Here is a 19179-nt window from a genome sequence, read left to right as displayed (position 1 = left end):
GAGTTCGGTCCGGCTTTAACCGAACCCGGCACTAACCGTGGAAGGAGACAAGGACACCAAGTTTACCTGGTCTGAGGGATAGGAGCATGCGTTCGAAGTCCTGAAAGAGGCCTTCCATCGCCCCCGTACTAGCCCACTTTGATGCCGAGCTAGCTACCAAGATTGAGACCGATGCCTCCAACTTCGCTAAATCTAGCATACCGTCCCAATTCCACCGAGATGACAACAAGTGGTATCCAGGAGTCTTTTACTCCAAAATGATGTCACAAGCCGAACGGAATTATGACGTTCACGACAAGGAGTTAGGTGCCATTGTGTCATGCTTCAACGAGCGAAGTCTCCCAGGAGAAACCTCCAGCCGGAGGGAAACCCCCGGTGGAGAAAAACCAGAACCCAGAACCAGCGGGTAATGGTGGACAAAATGGAATAGTCCCCCCGGTTGGTGGCGATCCCAACCCGGGAGGGGACTCAGATAGTTCAGATTCGGAGCCTGAGTATGGAGATAGGAGAGGATGGCGGAGATACCTCAGGAAGATGCTGGAGAAGCAGCAGACAGAGCTCCTGGCCTCCATGACACAGTTCATGAGACCTCCGGCCCCCTCACACCCCTCCGCTGCCTCCAGGGCCCGAGAACCAAAGGCACACCCTCAGGCCAAGTTCAATGGCAAAGCAAACAATGTGGAGACCTTCATCAGGCAATGTGAGAATGTCTTCTCCATTGAAAGCCAGTTCTTTACCTACGAAGAGGTTAGGATCCGATATGCTGGTAACCTGATGGAAGGAGAAGCCCCAGCCAACTGGTATGAGGCTTACCACAGCTCCATTGACCAAGCTTCTGCCAACCGGATAGCTGGGATGTCTGTGGTGTTAGATGAGAAATGGAAGTGCTGGGATTCCTTTGTGGATGCTCTCAGAGCAGCCTTTGGCGAAGCTATCTCTAGGGATGATGCGGCAGCCCAATGGAAGGCCCTTACCCTCACAGCCAAGGGTCAGTTAGTGGATGATAAGATCCTCAGTTCCCATATTTCCGAACCTAGGCATGAGTTGGGCTCGCTTTACCTCCGTTACACCTCTGGGTTTCCTCCAGCCTGGGTTCGCCAAGGGGTTGTCCCCGGAATCCCATAGAGGTACACCACCCCGGAGTCACCTTCTGCGTTCCTACAAAGATACGGTCACGGTCGTCACCAACCAGCAAAAAAAAAAAAAAAGGGGGGGGCGCTGAAACCGAGATAAGCTCGATGGGCGGCCAACCTCGCGGAGTTTGACTTCAAAGTTGTATACCGCCCTGGAAAACTAAAACGCCAAACCAGACATCTTGTCGCGGCGTTGGGACCACGCCCTTAAAGAGGGGGGTAAGGCTCATCAAGACCCTGAAATTCTTGTTTAAGCCAGGACAACTTATAATGGGTTCTGTCCAACACCCGATCGTTATGATCAACTCAGCATGTGCAAGATCAGCCCAAATCTGCAAACTCACACCGGTGCCCCTGGATGAAATCTGGGCTCAAGCAGCCTTAGATCCAGAGTACCTCTCTTTGAAAAAAGCCATTGAGAACACCTCTGGGAATCTGGTGAACCGATACCTGACTTTAAAGGACGGACACGTCTTCTATAAGGAAAGGTGGTACATTCCAAATCATCGGGAACTGAAGCTCAAGATCCTGAGCGCCCTACATGATTCGAAGACTGCTGGTCACTTTGGACAATTCAAAACGGCAGAACGCCTTCGGGCACTGTCCTTTGCCAAAAGATGGACAACGATGTGGAAGAATACGTTCAGAGTTGCGATACATGTCAACGCGCTAAAGCCTCAAACACACAAGAAGAAAGGGATGTTGCAACCTTTAGAGGTCCTCTCTATTCCTTGGAGTTCCATTTCAATGGACTTTATCACCAAAGCAACCATCGAAGAACTTGCTCAAAATCTTCCTCCGGGAGATACGGCGACTGCATGGACTTCCTGAGGAGATTATCTCCGATCAGGACTCTAGATTCGAAACATATCGTCCTCAAACTGACGGGCAAACTGAGAGAGTCAACCAAACGCTAGAACAGTATCTCAAAAAACTATTGTTTCTGTCAGCGGGACGATTGGGCAGAGTTACTCCCGCTTGCCAAGTACGCCTACAACACGGCCACCCAAGAGTCAACCAAAGCATCGCCATTCTACGCGAACTATAGGTTTCAACCAGATTCCACTTGGCCCTCACTTAAACGGAAACTAGACAACTTCGACGCGTCCAGCGCGGCACAAGCACAGCAGAAAAAATGGTATGATCAGAAACAGATGAGTGCTCCAGAACTGAAGGTTAGGGACGAGGTGATGCTGGACCGATGCAACATCTTAACCAAGTGACCCTCAAATAAGCTAGACCACCAAAAAAAAAAATGGGTCCCGTTGAGGTTGTCGGGAAACTTGGCGTCGCGTCCTACAGGCTGAATCTACCCACTCAGTGGAACATTCATGATATCTTCCATATATCTCTGCTGGACCCTCAACGAGCTATACTGCTTCCACCTCCGGATGAGGTTCAAGGGGAAGGCAGTTACGTTCTCAACAAAATAGCCGATAGCCAATGACAGCAGGCTGGTCGTGGGAAGAAGTTCGTGCAATATCGGATTACCTGGGAGGGTTATCTCTCAGAAGACTCTTGGGAACCGTACAAATTGTTGTAAGGAATGGCAGACGAGCCACTCCGAGAGTTCCATGCGAAGTATCCCCGAAAATCATGGGACGCATGGTAATACAGGAAAGTGCGGGAAACCGAGACGACGGAGTGTTCTGGGATAAGCGTGGAGAAAACGAGTCTCCCCTTGTTAGGTCACACGTTTCACTTGAGGTTTCCTTTGTCAATAGAAATGGATGCAAAAAAAAAAAAAAAAAAATAGAGTGTAACGGAGCCATTTCAACTGTCTGGTGTATGAGTACACACAGGGCCCGGTTACATGCTGAGAGTTATTGATAGAAGCCAGTTGCACAGTGACATGCAAGTACCGGCAGTGTGGTTAGCTACCAGCTGTCAGAGTAACTACATTCTGAGCGCTAGGAAGAGGATCTATTCATGGGAGCAATGATTGACGAGTCTATGCCTCGCCAATGATTAGAAGGCCAGCCAGAGTGAAGCTCTGAGTGCTCGGCGATCCTCTACATCCTCTGAGCATGATAAGTCCGCCGGTAGTGGCAGGGACTATGCCTGGGAAAGTCTACAATAAGAGAAGAGCTCTACAGCAATGATTAAGCTTACGCCTGAGCGGTAGCTCATTCATGCAGGTCCCGGTTGTGCGGTAATCAAGACTGCAGGTGTTACAAAGGCTTTGACTAAGGGTGGTTGCCTTCGGAACCGGAAGCATCCGCTAACGCTTAGAGAGAAGCGGGGTAGCGGTGGTATTGCTTCCCTTCCGCTAGAAGGGATCACCAGAACTTAGTAAGGGAGTAGGAGCAGGGAATGGAATCCTTTGGAGTATAAGTACTCAGGATCCTTCCCGCCCAACTATCCGATTTCCTGATTTCTATCTTGCACGGCCAAATCCTTTCTCTCGGATTCTAGCGATACGAGGAAAGGCTGTCCCCGTTACATTTAGTTTGTATGGAATGATTATTAGAGCTACATTTTCTTGTATGCTCATAACGTACCATACCAAAAAACCCTAGGTTAGACTCGGGACGAGTCTACCGGAGGGAGGAGTAGTGTAACAGGGCCACAGTAGGGCTGTTACAAAAATACCTGTTCTACCAGTCAAGCCATACGGCCCTAGGTTAACCGCAGCTGGTTCTTCATCGATGGGTGAAGAGAAGGGCAGATGAGCCCCTACCTCTATTGGTATAGAGGGTAGAGATCCTGGCGAGCAAGAAGTCTTACAAGTCAAGCTAGACGACTGGACCAAAACTAGAGCAGCAGGACGAGCAGACCAAATAAGGAAGGGTAACCCCAAACATAAGTTACCCTACCTTGGCATTCAACCTTTGAGGCGCAATAACTTTGCAGCCGATGCCCGGAAAAAATGCTTTACCACGTCAGAAAGGATCCTGGCGATGCTCCGGTCCATTTGGGGTGGTTGAATGAACGCATTGCGGAGTTGAGGAAACACTGCAAAATAAACACGTTTTAGACCCCAAAAAGAACCCCCGGAGCGTCGAACCGCCGGAACCCTCCTGTTTCAGCCCGGTGCATCTTTGGGGGGAGTAAGAGTGCGACCCAAACTACCAAAGCAAACCTTTGCTTTAAAAAACACCCAAATCTATTCTAAATACTCTGAATAAGCAATTGCTGTCTGGTCGGCTGTTTCCTCTAGTTCCTAGGATCCCGACCCTTTCTTGGCAAGGATTGCGAGATTTGACTCGGACGAAAATTCGTCCGCGGTGTGGTAGCAACTCTTCTCTTCCCCCCCTGATAGAAAATAGGCGGTGCCCCAGATTATTTGAAAGGCGGACGGCCAGTGAAAAAAGGAAAGAGGTAATGAAGGAAGGGGCGCCGAACTTCCATAAAGGAACTCGGTTGCCCCAGCTTGGTTTCGGGGAGATCAGGGAGTCTTTACCAGCGAGGAGCCCCCTTAAAGTTATTAAGTTTCTAGACTACAAATAACGATCAAAACAAATGAAATTCTATCTTTCCATCGAACGAGCCGAAAGGATAGCTTGTCGAATTCCTTTCTGCCTATCTACCTGATCGAAGTCCCGGTCGCGCCCTCTCAAGGCACCCCCGTTACAGAATCTATCTGGCAGGCTATGAATGCAAGCTTGGGAAAGGCTAGACTAAGGATGGCCCGGTGGTATGATACACATGCCCTGCCACCGCCTGAAATCAAGCCTGGAGATGAAGTCATGCTAGACCGGCGCAATGTGCAAACAAAGCGGCCATTGGGAAAATTGGATCAGAAGAAGATCGGACCCTTCAAGGTCTTAGAAGCTAATGGTACCCGTGCCTACAAGCTCTCTCTTCCTCCGCAGATGGGAATCCATCCGGTCTTCCATGTCTCTCTCCTAGAACCCTACAGAGTGCCAGTAGACCCTGAGAGAAGAGTTCCTCCACCGGAACCTGAGGAAATTGCAGGAGAACAGAACTGGACTGTCCGGGAAGTAGCTGTTAGCTGGGTCAATAAGAAGAGGAGAAGGGTAGAATACCTGGTGCTATGGGAAGGATACGAGAACGAGGACGCTACATGGGAACCCTGGGAACATCTCAGGAAGAGTGCTGAAGAAGCCCTCCGGGATTTCCATATGAGGTATCCTAAGAAGCCAAGAGACAGAAGGACTCTGAAGCAGTAGCATTCCTTCGATTTTCGTCCCTTCCACGCCAAAGGAGTTTCTTTGTCATATAGTATTGCATAGAATAAAGACGTTATAGATTAAAGATCTCAGAGACCAAGATCCTGGAATAGGGGAGTAGTGTAACGGAGCCACTTCAACTGTCTGGTGTAGGAGTACACGCAGGGCCCGGTTACATGCTGAGAGTTATTGTTAGAAGCCAATTGCACAGTGACATGCAAGTACCGCAGTGTGGTTAGCTACCAGCTGTCAGAGTAACTACATTCTGAGCGCTAGGAAGAGGATATATTCTTGGGGGTAATGACTGACGAGTCTATGTCTCGACAATGATTAGAAGGGCAGCCAGAGTGAAGCTCTGAGTGCTCGGCGATCCTTTATATCCTCTGAGTATGATAAGTCCGCCGGTAGTGGAAAGGGACTATGCCTGGGAAGTCTACAATAAGCGAAGAGCTCTACAGCAATGATTAAGCTTACGCCTGAGCCGCAGCTCATTCATGCAGGTCCCGGTTGTGCGACAACCAAGACTGCAGGTGTTACAAAGGCTTTGACTAAGGGTGGTTGCTCTCGGAACCGGAAGCACCCGCTAACGCTTAGAGAGAAGCGGGGTAGCGGTGGTATTGCTTCCCTTCTGCTAGAAGGTACTACCGGAACTTAGTAAGGAAGTAGGAGCAGCGGAACGGAATCCTTTGGAGTATAAGTACTCAGGATCCTTCCCGCCCAACTGTCCGATTCTCCAGTCTTCATCAGAACTATCAAGTACTTTCTACTCGGTATCAGAGCCCTTAAAGATTATTGAGTTATTAGCGATAAATCTTTTGGGAATAATCTAAACCTGATTTCTATCTTGAACGGCCACATCTTTCTATCGGATTCTAGCGATACGTAGAAAGACTGTCCCCGTTACAATGAGGGTGAATCCGATGCCCGTAGAGCACTGGCGAGTGCTCTACAGTGGCTCATCGCGGATGTTGGTATGAAGGATAAGTTATCAATGGGACAGGGAGACCGTCAGTTCAAAGAGGCTGCCGGTGATAGTGATGATGATGATGACAGCGGTGGTCAGGCAGCCGGAAGACGCTCACGCAAATGGAAAGAGCGTGCAGTACCTCCGGAACTCATGCGACCTTCCATAATGGTTACCATGGTGGACCCTGATGCTCTAGGGGCATTCTTTATCCCCGTCCCACCACCTACTTATGACTGGAATGATCCCCTGAACGAACCTTCGTTCATCAGAATTTTGACCAAAATAACTTTCCCTGAGCTATGCAACATGATCCTGAAGCACACCGCAGCCGGCAGAGCAGTCAGAACTATTTGGGGGGCAATTGAGAATGTCCCCCCAGCAGCTGTTCCTCCCGTTCGGCCGGTGGAGGTACAAATTACCGATTCAGAGGAGCTCGAAGGTTGGTTGAAGAACAGCAATGCCAGGCCTCGGAGAATATTGGTGGTTCTCCACAGAGCAGGTGTGGTTCCGAACCTGGGTGGTGCGGGATCCCCCCCGTTGAACCCGGCTTTCCCTCACGTTGAGGAAGATGATTATAGCATGATCGATATTCCTGCAGAGGATTCGGATTACGAGGAGGGAAAGCACCGGATAAATGCCAAAGGATTGAGGGTATATATGCCTAGAACTGATGCCAGTAATCAAAGGCTAATTCAGACTCTTAGGCATCGCGATAGGCAGCAGGATGCTATCGACGATTTAGACCCCAAATACCTTAGGAAGTATCCTTTGGGTGTCGGGGTTGCTGACCCAAACTTCTTACAGGGGACGAACTGGACACCTGCCGGGATAGCAGCCAAGAGAGCTGCTGACGCACTCGCGGCTGCTGGTGCTGGAGGAGGAGGAGGTGGTGCTGGAGGAGGAGGAGGTGGTGCTGGAGGAGGTGGTGGTGGTGGTGGTGGTGGTGGTGGTGGTGGTGATGGTGGTGGTGGTCTAGGACCTCCACTGCCTCCGGGCGGACCTCCTCCTCCCCCGGGCGGCGGTGGTGGTGAAGGACCAGCTGGAGGCGGTGGTGGTGGTGGTGGTGGGCCAGCTGGAGGCGGTGGTGATAGTGGTGGTGGTGATGGTGGTGGGCATCATTAGTTCCCTTCGGTATAATCTCTAACTTCCCTTCCTGCGGAATTGTCACTAACCTTTTAATAGTTGTTAGGATTACTCCCTGAGCACTCGCGATAGCTACTGAGGTGCGGTACGATTTGGTGTTTTGGATTTCCCTTTGTCTTGCGAGAGTATATCAATGGATGAGTTATATCGGATAGGATTAGACTAGATTAGATTAGATTCGATTATTCCAGGTAGTAATTGCATTGCTTTTATTTCAAAGTCGAATCAAACTCCTAGATTGCTCTCAGAGCACTCGGTACCGCTTCAGAAAGTGCAGTAAAACGAGTGATGATAAATGATGCGGTTGAGTGCAGAAATTGTGGTAACATAGGATGATCCCTGCCGTAAGAGGATTAGGGGTGCAAATTTTTCTTGATTAGCGGTGCAAATTCTCTCGCCAAGAATTGATTTCTAATCGAAGATATCGCGAGTGCTCCTAGAGCACTGCGGATATTCCTGCCAATCATCAGAATGGCTCCCACCAAGTGCTCCTCTGGTTCAGCACCTCTTGCCCCAAAGCACCCACGACTCCCAAAACGACCTGAAGAACATGAAGATTTACTGACTGACGAGTCTGAAATATTTTACCGAACATTGACTCCACTGCCAGCCTGCACTCCGAGTAGTCAATCGACCACCGCCGCTCAAATAACTCGGAAAGGTCTTCTCCGTTCCTCCGAAACCCCCACTGGGAGGAGCAGCCTTAGGAGGGTAGAATTTCATCTCCCCGAGGATCATACTGATAATTTTGAAGTGCAGGAGGAGCCCGAGGCAATTGAGGCACCAGAGGTGGAAGAAACAGTTGATACTAGCCACTCAGACTATGATGATGCTCTGGAGAATGACCACGAGAGCTCTGAGGAGGATGAGGATGAACCGGAGGATGAACCTCAAGCCCCCCCCCCCCAATCTTATACCCAGAAGTCTCAGACTGTCGGAAAGAGACCTCATACAGTTCAGCCGATTACTGCCAGAGCAGTGGGCAATGCTCGGAGGAAACCAACTGGCGCGGTAGCAGAGGTCATTGCTTCTTCCAACGTGTCGGTGGACGTGGTACAGGTTCGACTCTATCTCGCTCATTGATGCTTTTTAACATCTAAGTATTAGTGGCTAACGATTCAGAGGGGAACTCGACCGGGCGCGAAAGTAATACGTAAACAAGGTCAAGGGAGAGCAGCACCCACTTCAGCACCCAGCCAAAATGTATCCCAGGGAGTACTCCCGGCATCGCAGAGAGCACTCCCAGCATCCCAGAGAGCACCCCCAACACCCTCACAGTCTATGCCCTCTGCACCTGTTTATGCTCATGAGTATACCTCTTCTACACGCCATATCGATTTTTCCTGGATGCGCTCTCGATACGGGGAGTCGTACCCCACTTACCGGACATATCGTTCATCACCGCCTAGCGAGGTAATTGGCGAGAACTCTATGAGCAGTCGTCAGATTCCTTCAAGCCAACTTCACGGTCAAGGTAGATCGCGAAGGGTCTACGAAATCGAGTACCTTTCCTCATCTAGGGAGGAGGACGAGAGTACTCCGATGCCGGAAAGCGAGGGTATTTTGATTCCAGAAAGCGAGGGGATTTTGATTCCGGGAAGTGCGGGTAGTATTCTGGAAGACACGCACGACATCTTTGAGAACACTGGCGATATTCCTTCGAGCCAATTGACTCAGAGGTCTGTGGTCCCTAACTCTAGGAGTGCAAATGTGCTGTCAGTGCAGGCTCAGAGGATTGAGAAGGAGTGTAGCGTGTTAATCGGGGAGCATACTCTTCTACATGAGCCCTTTCCACCTGCAGCAAGACTTTCGGTACTGGTAGTGAGCATGTGGGCAACTGCTAGTCGCCGAGTGGGGTGTAGAGTAGACCTTGATGAGGTCGTTATTAAACAGGTGAGTGCCCCAAAAGGATTACGAGTGCTCTGGAAGCATAATTGAGATTGATAGGTCAGAAGTCTGCACTCCCGTGTCCGTTCCCACTTGATGCACGAGGTGAAAGGACGCCTGGCGGACTCTACGATATACGGGCTTGAAAATTTTGTGGGGCCTGATGTAACGGGGATGCCCCATCATGGCGCACGACCGTGACTTTGATCAGGTAGATATGATAAAAAAGGAATAGAACGAGTTATGATTGGGCTCGTTCGATGGAAAGATAGAGTTTATTTGTTTGATCGTTATTTGTAGTCTAGAAACTTAATAACTTTAAAGGGTCTTCTCGCTAGTAAAGATTCGCTAGATCCCCCGAGGCCAACCTGGGGCAACCGAGTTCTTTTATGAAAGTTCGGCGCCCTTGTTCAGGTTCTTTCTTTCCTTTTTTTTTCACTGGCCATCCGCCTTTCCAATAGTCGGGGGGGGGCACAGCGACTATTTTCTATGAGGGGGGAGAGAAGAGTTGCTACCACACCGCGGACGAATTTTCGTCCGATTCAAATCTGGCAATCTCTGCCAAGAACGGGTCGGGATCCTAGGAACTACCGGAAACAGCCGATCAGACAGCAATTGCTTATTCAGAGTATTTAGAATAGATTTGGGTGTTTGTAAAGCGAAGGTTTGCTTTGGTAGCTTAGGACGTACTCCTTCTCCCCAAAGATGCACCGGGCTGAAACAGGAGGGTTCCGGCGGTTCGACGCTCCGGAGGTTATTTTTGGGGGTCTAAAACGTGTTTATTTTGCAGTGTTTCCTCAACTCCGCAATGCGTTCATTCAACCACCCCAAATGAACCAGAGCATCGCCAGGATCCTTTCTGACGTGGTAAAGCATATTTTCCGGGCATCGGTTGCAAATTTATTGCGCCTCCAAGGTTGACTGCCAAGCTAGGGTAACTTGTTTGGGGTTACCCTTCCTTATTTGGCATGCTCGTCCTTCTGCTCTAGTTTTGGTCCAGTCGCCTAGCTTGACTTGTAAGACTTCTTGCTCGCCAGGATCCCTACCCTCCATACCAATAGAGGTAGGGGCTCGTCTGCCCTTGTCTTCACCCATCGATGAAGAACAAGCTGTGGTTACCCTAGGGCCGTATGGCTTGACTGGTAGAAGAGGTACTTTTTTTGTAACAGCCCTACTGTGGCCCTGTTACACTACCCCCCTCTCCGGTAGACTCGTCCCGAGTCCCTCCTAGGGTTTTTGGTATGGTACATTATATGCATACAAGAAAAAGTAGCTCTAATAATGATTCCATACAAACTCTATGTAACGGGGACAGCCGTTCCACGTATCGCTAGAATCCGATAGAAAAGATGTGACCGTACAAGATAGAAATCAGGTTTTAGATTATTCCCAAAGATTTATCGCTAATATCTCAATAATCTATAAGGGCTCTGCTACCGAGTAGAATATACTTGTTAGTTCTGATGAAGACTCAGGAAATCGGATAGTTGGGCGGGAAGGATCCTGAGTACTTATACTCCAAAGAATTCCATTCCCTGCTCCTACTCCCTTACTAAGATCTGGTGATGCCTTCTAGCGGAAGGGAAGCAATACCACCGCTACTCCGCTTCTCTCTAAGCGTGTAATGGAGCCATTTCAACTGTCTGGTGTATGAGTACACACAGGGCCCGGTTACATGCTGAGAGTTATTGTTAGAAGCCAGTTGCACAGTGACATGCAAGTACCGGCAGTGTGGGTAGCTACCAGCTGTCCGAGTAACCACATTCTGAGCGCTAGGAAGAGGATCTATTCATGGGAGTAATGACTAACGAGTCTATACCTGTAACGGGGACAGTCTTTCCACGTATCGCTAGAATCCGATAGAAAGATGTGGCCGTGCAAGATAGGAATCAGGTTTATAGTATTCAAAGATTCTTTCGCTTAAAACTCAATAATCTTTAAGGGCTCTGCTACCGAGTAAAATACTTGATAACTTTTCTGATGAAGACTGGAGAAAATCGGATAGTTGGGCGGGAAGGATCCTGAGTACTTATACTCCGAAGGATTCATTTCCACTGCTCCTACTTCCTTACTAAGTTCCGGTGATGTCTTCTTGCGGAAGGGAAGCAATACCACCCCTACCCCGCTTCTCTCTAAGCGTTAGCGGGTGCTTCCGGTTCCGAAGGCAACCACCCTTAGTCAAAGCCTTTGTAACACCTGCAGTATTGGTTGTCACACAACCGGAACCTGCATGAATGAGCTGCCGCTCAGGTGTAAGCTTAATCGTTGCTGTAGAGCTCTCCGCTTATTGTAAATTTTCCCAGGCATAGTCCCTGCCACTACTGGCGGACTTATCATGCTCGGAGGATGTAAAGAATCGCTGAGCACTCAGAGCTTCACTCTGGCTAGCTGTAATGGGGGTGCTATGTTGGGGCACGACCGTGACTTCGATCAGGTAGAAATGGCAAAAAGGAACGAACGTGACTTTGATCAGGTAGAAATGGCAAAAAGGAACGACCCAGTTATGATTGGGCTCGTTCGATGGAAAGATAGAGTTTATTTGTTTGATCGTTATTTGTAGTCTAGAAACTTAATAACTTTAAGGGGTCTCCTCGTTGGTAAGGACTCGCTGATCCCCCCAGAGGCCAACCTGGGGCAAACGAGTTCTTTTATGGAAGTTCGGCGCGCTTTGTTCAGGTTTTTTCTTTCCTTTGTTCACTGGCCGTCCGCCTTTCAAATAGTTGGGGGGCACAGGAACTGTTTTCTATGAGGGGGAAGAGAAGAGTTGCTACCACACCGCGGACGAATTTTCGTCCGAGTCAAATCTCGCAATCTCTGCCAAGAACGGATCGGGATCCTAGGAACTAGCGGAAACAACTGACCAGACAGCAATTGCTTATTCAGAGTATTTAGAATAGATTTGGGTGCATCAGCAAACCCGGAACCTCCGCCAGACGCTCTGGGCGCTCAGGGCGCACAGGGTGCTCGGGAGACAAACTGCCTCTCCAGAGAAGAATGGAGCGTTCCTGGCACTCCATGGCGTATAGCAATTCGCCCTGGTGCGCACTAGTACGCCTAGCGCTTCCCGACACTTATACCCTTGCCCCGACGGAATGTTACCTCACCTGACGCTACCTCGACGGAACGTTCGCTCGCCTGACGCTTTTTCGACGGGACGCTCTCTCGCCTGACACTACTACGTATCTCCTGGACGCTGCTGTAGCTCTCCCAACGCCTCCTAAAGCATTTGTCTACTCCTGGAACTCTCTGACGATTTCTGAGCATATCGCTAATGCTTCTGGAGTACTCCCGACTGCTCCTGGAGCTCTCCAGCGGCACCTGATATTTCTTCTTGAACCTGGCGCACCCCCGACGCACCGTGTTTTACCTTTCAGCGCCCTGTTTTTACCAGGCATACTACTCTTCGCTTTCGTGGGCACTTCTTTGCAGAGCATTCAAAACCATGATTCTATTACTAAATACTAATACTACAAGCGTCTTGAACTCGCTAATCGAATATGACACAGGTATCTACGCACTCCCATCTCCAAAGCACTCGCCAGTGCTCTACAGAGCACTCGGCAGTGCTCCCCAAATACTCGTGGGTGCTCTACACATCCCCCTCCTCCCTTCCTCAGTGATCCCCCGTTCTTGCTCCTCTTCATCCTCTTCGCCTTTCTCTTCCGCTTCAATGCCCCGAAGTTGAGCGTGAACCACGTCGTCCTGGCCGCCACCATTGTCGGAACCAGAGGGACCCTCTGGAGCACTCGGGGGTGCTTTCCGAGTGTTCCGGAATGCCGCAAGATCCGCAGCTAAAGCTTCGTCTGTAACAAGGCCACAGTAGGGCTGTTACAAAAATACCTGTTCTACCAGTCAAGCCATATTGCCCTAGGTTAACCGCAGCTGGTTCTTCATCGATGGGTGAAGAGAAGGGCAGATGAGCCCCTACCTCTATTGGTATAGTGGGTAGAGATCCTGGCGAGCAAGAAGTCTTACAAGTCAAGCTAGACGACTGGACCAAAACTAGAGCAGCAGGACGAGCAGACCAAATAAGGAAGGGTAACCCCAAACATAAGTTACCCTACCTTGGCATTCAACCTTTGAGGCGCAATAACTTTGCAGCCGATGCCCGGAAAATATGCTTTACCACGTCAGAAAGGATCCTGGCGATGCTCCGGTCCATTTGGGGTGGTTGAATGAACGCATTGCGGAGTTGAGGAAACACTGCAAAATAAACACGTTTTAGACCCCCAAAAATAACCCCCGGAGCGTCGAACCGCCAGAACCCTCCTGTTTCAGCCCGGTGCATCTTTGGGGGGAGTAAGAGTGCGACCCAAACTACCAAAGCAAACCTTTGCTTTAAAAACACCCAAATCTATTCTAAATACTCTGAATAAGCAATTGCTGTCTGGTCGGCTGTTTCCTCTAGTTCCTAGGATCCCGACCCTTTCTTGGCAAGGATTGCGAGATTTGACTCGGACGAAAATTCGTCCGCGGTGTGGTAGCAACTCTTCTCCTCCCCCCTGATAGAAAATAGGTGGTGCCCCCAGATTATTTGAAAGGCGGACGGCCAGTGAAAAAAGGAAAGAGGTAATGAAAGAAGGGGCGCCGAACTTCCATAAAGGAACTCGGTTGCCCCAGCTTGGTTTCGGGGGGATCAGCGAGTCTTTACCAGCGAGGAGCCCCCTTAAAGTTATTAAGTTTCTAGACTACAAATAACGATCAAACAAATGAAACTCTATCTTTCCATCGAACGAGCCGAAAGGATAGCTTGTCGAATTCCTTTCTGCCTATCTACCTGATCGAAGTCACGGTCGCGCCCTTTCAAGGCACCCCCGTTACAGTATAACTTTAAGCTCCTCGCTTAAAGAACCCCACGAGAAAGAAAAAAACCTACCTGAACACCTAGGACCACTTTCAAGGCTGAAATAACCGAGCAGTTAGCTTTTTTTTTTTTCAGCTCAGGCTGGCATGGGAGAGGCTAACACTTTACTATGGTCTCCACTGTATCCGTCAGAGGGTTATAGCGCCCACATTCGCTCAAAGGGTTATAGCGCCCACATTCGCTCAAAGGGTTATAGCGCCCAGCTTCGCTCGGAAAGGAGACCACATTCAGGATCGCTCCTAGAAAATCCTGATAGTCCCATTGACCAACGGCCCCCATTCCCCATCTGGGCCCCAGTCCCAACCAAAGTCAACGTTACTTCGTCCACGATGACGGCAGGAAGAGTCCGGAAGAGGGGGATAACTGGCTTTCTTCTGGCGCCACCATGCCTCGTAATATGCTTGGAGAGCCAGTCTTTGTCTCTCCCTTGCCTCTTCTTGGACCACTCGCTGCCGCATCCACTCAGCTCCCCTTCCATCTCGCGCAATCTCATCCCGCATCCACCGCACCTGTTCCCGTTTCTCCATCAGTGCCGCACGGACACGAGCCTGACCAACACTTCTGTCCCCTGGTTGGGAGAAGGGATAAGGACGACGGTAATCCTCCCGAGTCAGAAATGGGACCTGGTTGAAATGGCCATCGAAGGTCGAGGTCTCCAAACTCCGAGGAACAGCATGCCTGTGGAAGCATTAGCGATAGTAAGAAGAGGTTACACAACTCGCTGGATCATGCCTACCTCATAGCACTCCGTGATCGGACGGCTTTACGAGCAACTCTCCGAGCGTGGATGGTGTTACCACCATCCAGCTCCAGGAGATCAGTAACAACCGCACCAGTTGAGGATCTAAGCCTTGTCCCCCGCCGAGATCGACTAGCGTTAGATAAAAGCGCTTGTACAATAGACGAATTGATCGCAATGAACAAAGAGAGGAATAGAATAAAGAAAAACATTATTGCTGAAAGGAGGTGATAAATTTGGTGTTGGGTGTGGAAAGATCGAACTCCCTGGAGTGTAGAATGAATAGAAGGAAAAGAATTCTTACCCTCCTTAGTTCGACGGATACCCCGCTTTTATAAGCGAACTCCTATTCCAGTTCCGAGAATCAGCGTGGTTAGCCGAAGCAGGAGTTCGGTCCGGCTTTAACCGAACCCGGCACTAACCGTGGAAGGAGACAAGGACACCAAGTTTACCTGGTCTGAGGGATAGGAGCATGCGTTCGAAGTCCTGAAAGAGGCCTTCCATCCGCCCCCGTACTAGCCCACTTTGATGCCGAGCTAGCTACCAAGATTGAGACCGATGCCTCCAACTTCGCTAAATCTAGCATACCGTCCCAATTCCACCGAGATGACAACAAGTGGTATCCAGGAGTCTTTTACTCCAAAATGATGTCACAAGCCGAACGGAATTATGACGTTCACGACAAGGAGTTAGGTGCCATTGTGTCATGCTTCAACGAGCGAAGTCTCCCAGGAGAAACCTCCAGCCGGAGGGAAACCCCCGGTGGAGAAAAAACCAGAACCCAGAACCAGCGGGTAATGGTGGACAAAATGGAATAGTCCCCCCGGTTGGTGGCGATCCCAACCCGGGAGGGGACTCAGATAGTTCAGATTCGGAGCCTGAGTATGGAGATAGGAGAGGATGGCGGAGATACCTCAGGAAGATGCTGGAGAAGCAGCAGACAGAGCTCCTGGCCTCCATGACACAGTTCATGAGACCTCCGGCCCCCTCACACCCCTCCGCTGCCTCCAGGGCCCGAGAACCAAAGGCACACCCTCAGGCCAAGTTCAATGGCAAAGCAAACAATGTGGAGACCTTCATCAGGCAATGTGAGAATGTCTTCTCCATTGAAAGCCAGTTCTTTACCTACGAAGAGGTTAGGATCCGATATGCTGGTAACCTGATGGAAGGAGAAGCCCCAGCCAACTGGTATGAGGCTTACCACAGCTCCATTGACCAAGCTTCTGCCAACCGGATAGCTGGGATGTCTGTGGTGTTAGATGAGAAATGGAAGTGCTGGGATTCCTTTGTGGATGCTCTCAGAGCAGCCTTTGGCGAAGCTATCTCTAGGGATGATGCGGCAGCCCAATGGAAGGCCCTTACCCTCACAGCCAAGGGTCAGTTAGTGGATGATAAGATCCTCAGTTCCCATATTTCCGAACCTAGGCATGAGTTGGGCTCGCTTTACCTCCGTTACACCTCTGGGTTTCCTCCAGCCTGGGTTCGCCAAGGGGTTGTCCCCGGAATCCCATAGAGGTACACCACCCCCGGAGTCACCTTCTGCGTTCCTACAAAGATACGGTCACGGTCGTCACCAACCAGCAAAAAAAAAAAAAAAGGGGGGGGCGCTGAAACCGAGATAAGCTCGATGGGCGGCCAACCTCGCGGAGTTTGACTTCAAAGTTGTATACCGCCCTGGAAAACTAAAAACGCCAAACCAGACATCTTGTCGCGGCGTTGGGACCACGCCCTTAAAGAGGGGGGTAAGGCTCATCAAGACCCTGAAATTCTTGTTTAAGCCAGGACAACTTATAATGGGTTCTGTCCAACACCCGATCGTTATGATCAACTCAGCATGTGCAAGATCAGCCCAAATCTGCAAACTCACACCGGTGCCCTGGATGAAATCTGGGCTCAAGCAGCCTTAGATCCAGAGTACCTCTCTTTGAAAAAAGCCATTGAGAACACCTCTGGGAATCTGGTGAACCGATACCTGACTTTAAAGGACGGACACGTCTTCTATAAGGAAAGGTGGTACATTCCAAATCATCGGGAACTGAAGCTCAAGATCCTGAGCGCCCTACATGATTCGAAGACTGCTGGTCACTTTGGACAATTCAAAACGGCAGAACGCCTTCGGGCACTGTCCTTTGCCAAAAGATGGACAACGATGTGGAAGAATACGTTCAGAGTTGCGATACATGTCAACGCGCTAAAGCCTCAAACACACAAGAAGAAAGGGATGTTGCAACCTTTAGAGGTCCTCTCTATTCCTTGGAGTTCCATTTCAATGGACTTTATCACCAAAGCAACCATCGAAGAACTTGCTCAAAATCTTCCTCCGGGAGATACGGCGACTGCATGGACTTCCTGAGGAGATTATCTCCGATCAGGACTCTAGATTCGAAACATATCGTCCTCAAACTGACGGGCAAACTGAGAGAGTCAACCAAACGCTAGAACAGTATCTCAAAAAACTATTGTTTCTGTCAGCGGGACGATTGGGCAGAGTTACTCCCGCTTGCCAAGTACGCCTACAACACGGCCACCCAAGAGTCAACCAAAGCATCGCCATTCTACGCGAACTATAGGTTTCAACCAGATTCCACTTGGCCCTCACTTAAACGGAAACTAGACAACTTCGACGCGTCCAGCGCGGCACAAGCACAGCAGAAAAAATGGTATGATCAGAAACAGATGAGTGCTCCAGAACTGAAGGTTAGGGACGAGGTGATGCTGGACCGATGCAACATCTTAACCAAGTGACCCTCAAATAAGCTAGACCACCAAAAAAAAAAAATGGGTCCCTTTGAGGTTGTCGGGAAACTTGGCGTCGCGTCCTACAGGCTGAATCTACCCACTCAGTGGAACATTCATGATATCTTCCATATATCTCTGCTGGACCCTCAACGAGCTATACTGCTTCCACCTCCGGATGAGGTTCAAGGGGAAGGCAGTTACGTTCTCAAGAAAATAGCCGATAGCCAATGACAGCAGGCTGGTCGTGGGAAGAAGTTCGTGCAATATCGGATTACCTGGGAGGGTTATCTCTCAGAAGACTCTTGGGAACCGTACAAATTGTTGTAAGGAATGGCAGACGAGCCACTCCGAGAGTTCCATGCGAAGTATCCCCGAAAATCATGGGACGCATGGTAATACAGGAAAGTGCGGGAAACCGAGACGACGGAGTGTTCTGGGATAAGCGTGGAGAAAACGAGTCTCCCCTTGTTAGGTCACACGTTTCACTTGAGGTTTCCTTTGTCAATAGAAATGGATGCAAAAAAAAAAAAAAAAAAATAGAGTGTAACGGAGCCATTTCAACTGTCTGGTGTATGAGTACACACAGGGCCCGGTTACATGCTGAGAGTTATTGATAGAAGCCAGTTGCACAGTGACATGCAAGTACCGGCAGTGTGGTTAGCTACCAGCTGTCAGAGTAACTACATTCTGAGCGCTAGGAAGAGGATCTATTCATGGGAGCAATGATTGACGAGTCTATGCCTCGCCAATGATTAGAAGGCCAGCCAGAGTGAAGCTCTGAGTGCTCGGCGATCCTCTACATCCTCTGAGCATGATAAGTCCGCCGGTAGTGGCAGGGACTATGCCTGGGAAAGTCTACAATAAGAGAAGAGCTCTACAGCAATGATTAAGCTTACGCCTGAGCGGTAGCTCATTCATGCAGGTCCCGGTTGTGCGTAATCAAGACTGCAGGTGTTACAAAGGCTTTGACTAAGGGTGGTTGCCTTCGGAACCGGAAGCATCCGCTAACGCTTAGAGAGAAGCGGGGTAGCGGTGGTATTGCTTCCCTTCCGCTAGAAGGGATCACCAGAACTTAGTAAGGGAGTAGGAGCAGGGAATGGAATCCTTTGGAGTATAAGTACTCAGGATCCTTCCCGCCCAACTATCCGATTTCCTGATTTCTATCTTGCACGGCCAAATCCTTTCTCTCGGATTCTAGCGATACGAGGAAAGGCTGTCCCCGTTACATTGAGTTTGTATGGAATGATTAATAGAGCTACATTTTCTTGTATGCTCATAACGTACCATACCAAAAACCCTAGGTTAGACTCGGGACGAGTCTACCGGAGGGAGGAGTAGTGTAACAGGGCCACAGTAGGGCTGTTACAAAAATACCTGTTCTACCAGTCAAGCCATACGGCCCTAGGTTAACCGCAGCTGGTTCTTCATCGATGGGTGAAGAGAAGGGCAGATGAGCCCCTACCTCTATTGGTATAGAGGGTAGAGATCCTGGCGAGCAAGAAGTCTTACAAGTCAAGCTAGACGACTGGACCAAAACTAGAGCAGCAGGACGAGCAGACCAAATAAGGAAGGGT

At 49.8% G+C, this 19179-nt stretch overlaps 6 protein-coding genes across 6 annotated transcripts; all 6 read left to right on the top strand.

Moving 5' to 3' along the window:
* Positions 1 to 257: 257 nt before the first annotated feature.
* LAJ45_11679 (uncharacterized protein) lies at positions 258 to 1125 on the top strand (the record flags this gene model as incomplete). Its single annotated transcript, XM_046121154.1, has 2 exons — positions 258 to 406; positions 477 to 1125. 2 exons carry the CDS (start codon positions 258 to 260, stop codon positions 1123 to 1125), a joined length of 798 nt encoding a protein of 265 aa, XP_045965661.1.
* A 278-nt stretch (positions 1126 to 1403) lies between these two features.
* Positions 1404 to 1964, top strand: LAJ45_11678 (uncharacterized protein; the record flags this gene model as incomplete). The annotated part of the gene is made up of 1 exon (XM_046121153.1): positions 1404 to 1964. The coding sequence occupies one exon, from the start codon at positions 1404 to 1406 to the stop codon at positions 1962 to 1964; it is 561 nt and encodes a 186-aa protein (XP_045965660.1).
* A 2795-nt stretch (positions 1965 to 4759) lies between these two features.
* Positions 4760 to 5266, top strand: LAJ45_11677 (uncharacterized protein; the record flags this gene model as incomplete). Its single annotated transcript, XM_046121152.1, has 1 exon — positions 4760 to 5266. The coding sequence occupies one exon, from the start codon at positions 4760 to 4762 to the stop codon at positions 5264 to 5266; it is 507 nt and encodes a 168-aa protein (XP_045965659.1).
* A 991-nt stretch (positions 5267 to 6257) lies between these two features.
* Positions 6258 to 7355, top strand: LAJ45_11676 (uncharacterized protein; the record flags this gene model as incomplete). The annotated part of the gene is made up of 1 exon (XM_046121151.1): positions 6258 to 7355. One exon carries the CDS (start codon positions 6258 to 6260, stop codon positions 7353 to 7355), a length of 1098 nt encoding a protein of 365 aa, XP_045965658.1.
* A 492-nt stretch (positions 7356 to 7847) lies between these two features.
* Positions 7848 to 9314, top strand: LAJ45_11675 (uncharacterized protein; the record flags this gene model as incomplete). Its single annotated transcript, XM_046121150.1, has 2 exons — positions 7848 to 8429; positions 8499 to 9314. The coding sequence occupies 2 exons, from the start codon at positions 7848 to 7850 to the stop codon at positions 9312 to 9314; spliced, it is 1398 nt and encodes a 465-aa protein (XP_045965657.1).
* Positions 9315 to 16700: 7386 nt separating this feature from the next.
* Positions 16701 to 17219, top strand: LAJ45_11674 (uncharacterized protein; the record flags this gene model as incomplete). The annotated part of the gene is made up of 1 exon (XM_046121149.1): positions 16701 to 17219. One exon carries the CDS (start codon positions 16701 to 16703, stop codon positions 17217 to 17219), a length of 519 nt encoding a protein of 172 aa, XP_045965656.1.
* Between the last annotated feature and the right edge of the window lie 1960 nt (positions 17220 to 19179).

This window comes from Morchella importuna (genome assembly GCF_003444635.1).
Source record: "Morchella importuna strain M04M26 chromosome Unknown Morimp01GS084, whole genome shotgun sequence".
Taxonomy (NCBI): domain Eukaryota; kingdom Fungi; phylum Ascomycota; class Pezizomycetes; order Pezizales; family Morchellaceae; genus Morchella; species Morchella importuna.
The sequence above is the reverse complement of the archived record's forward strand: the minus strand, read 5'-3'. Positions and strand labels throughout refer to the sequence as shown.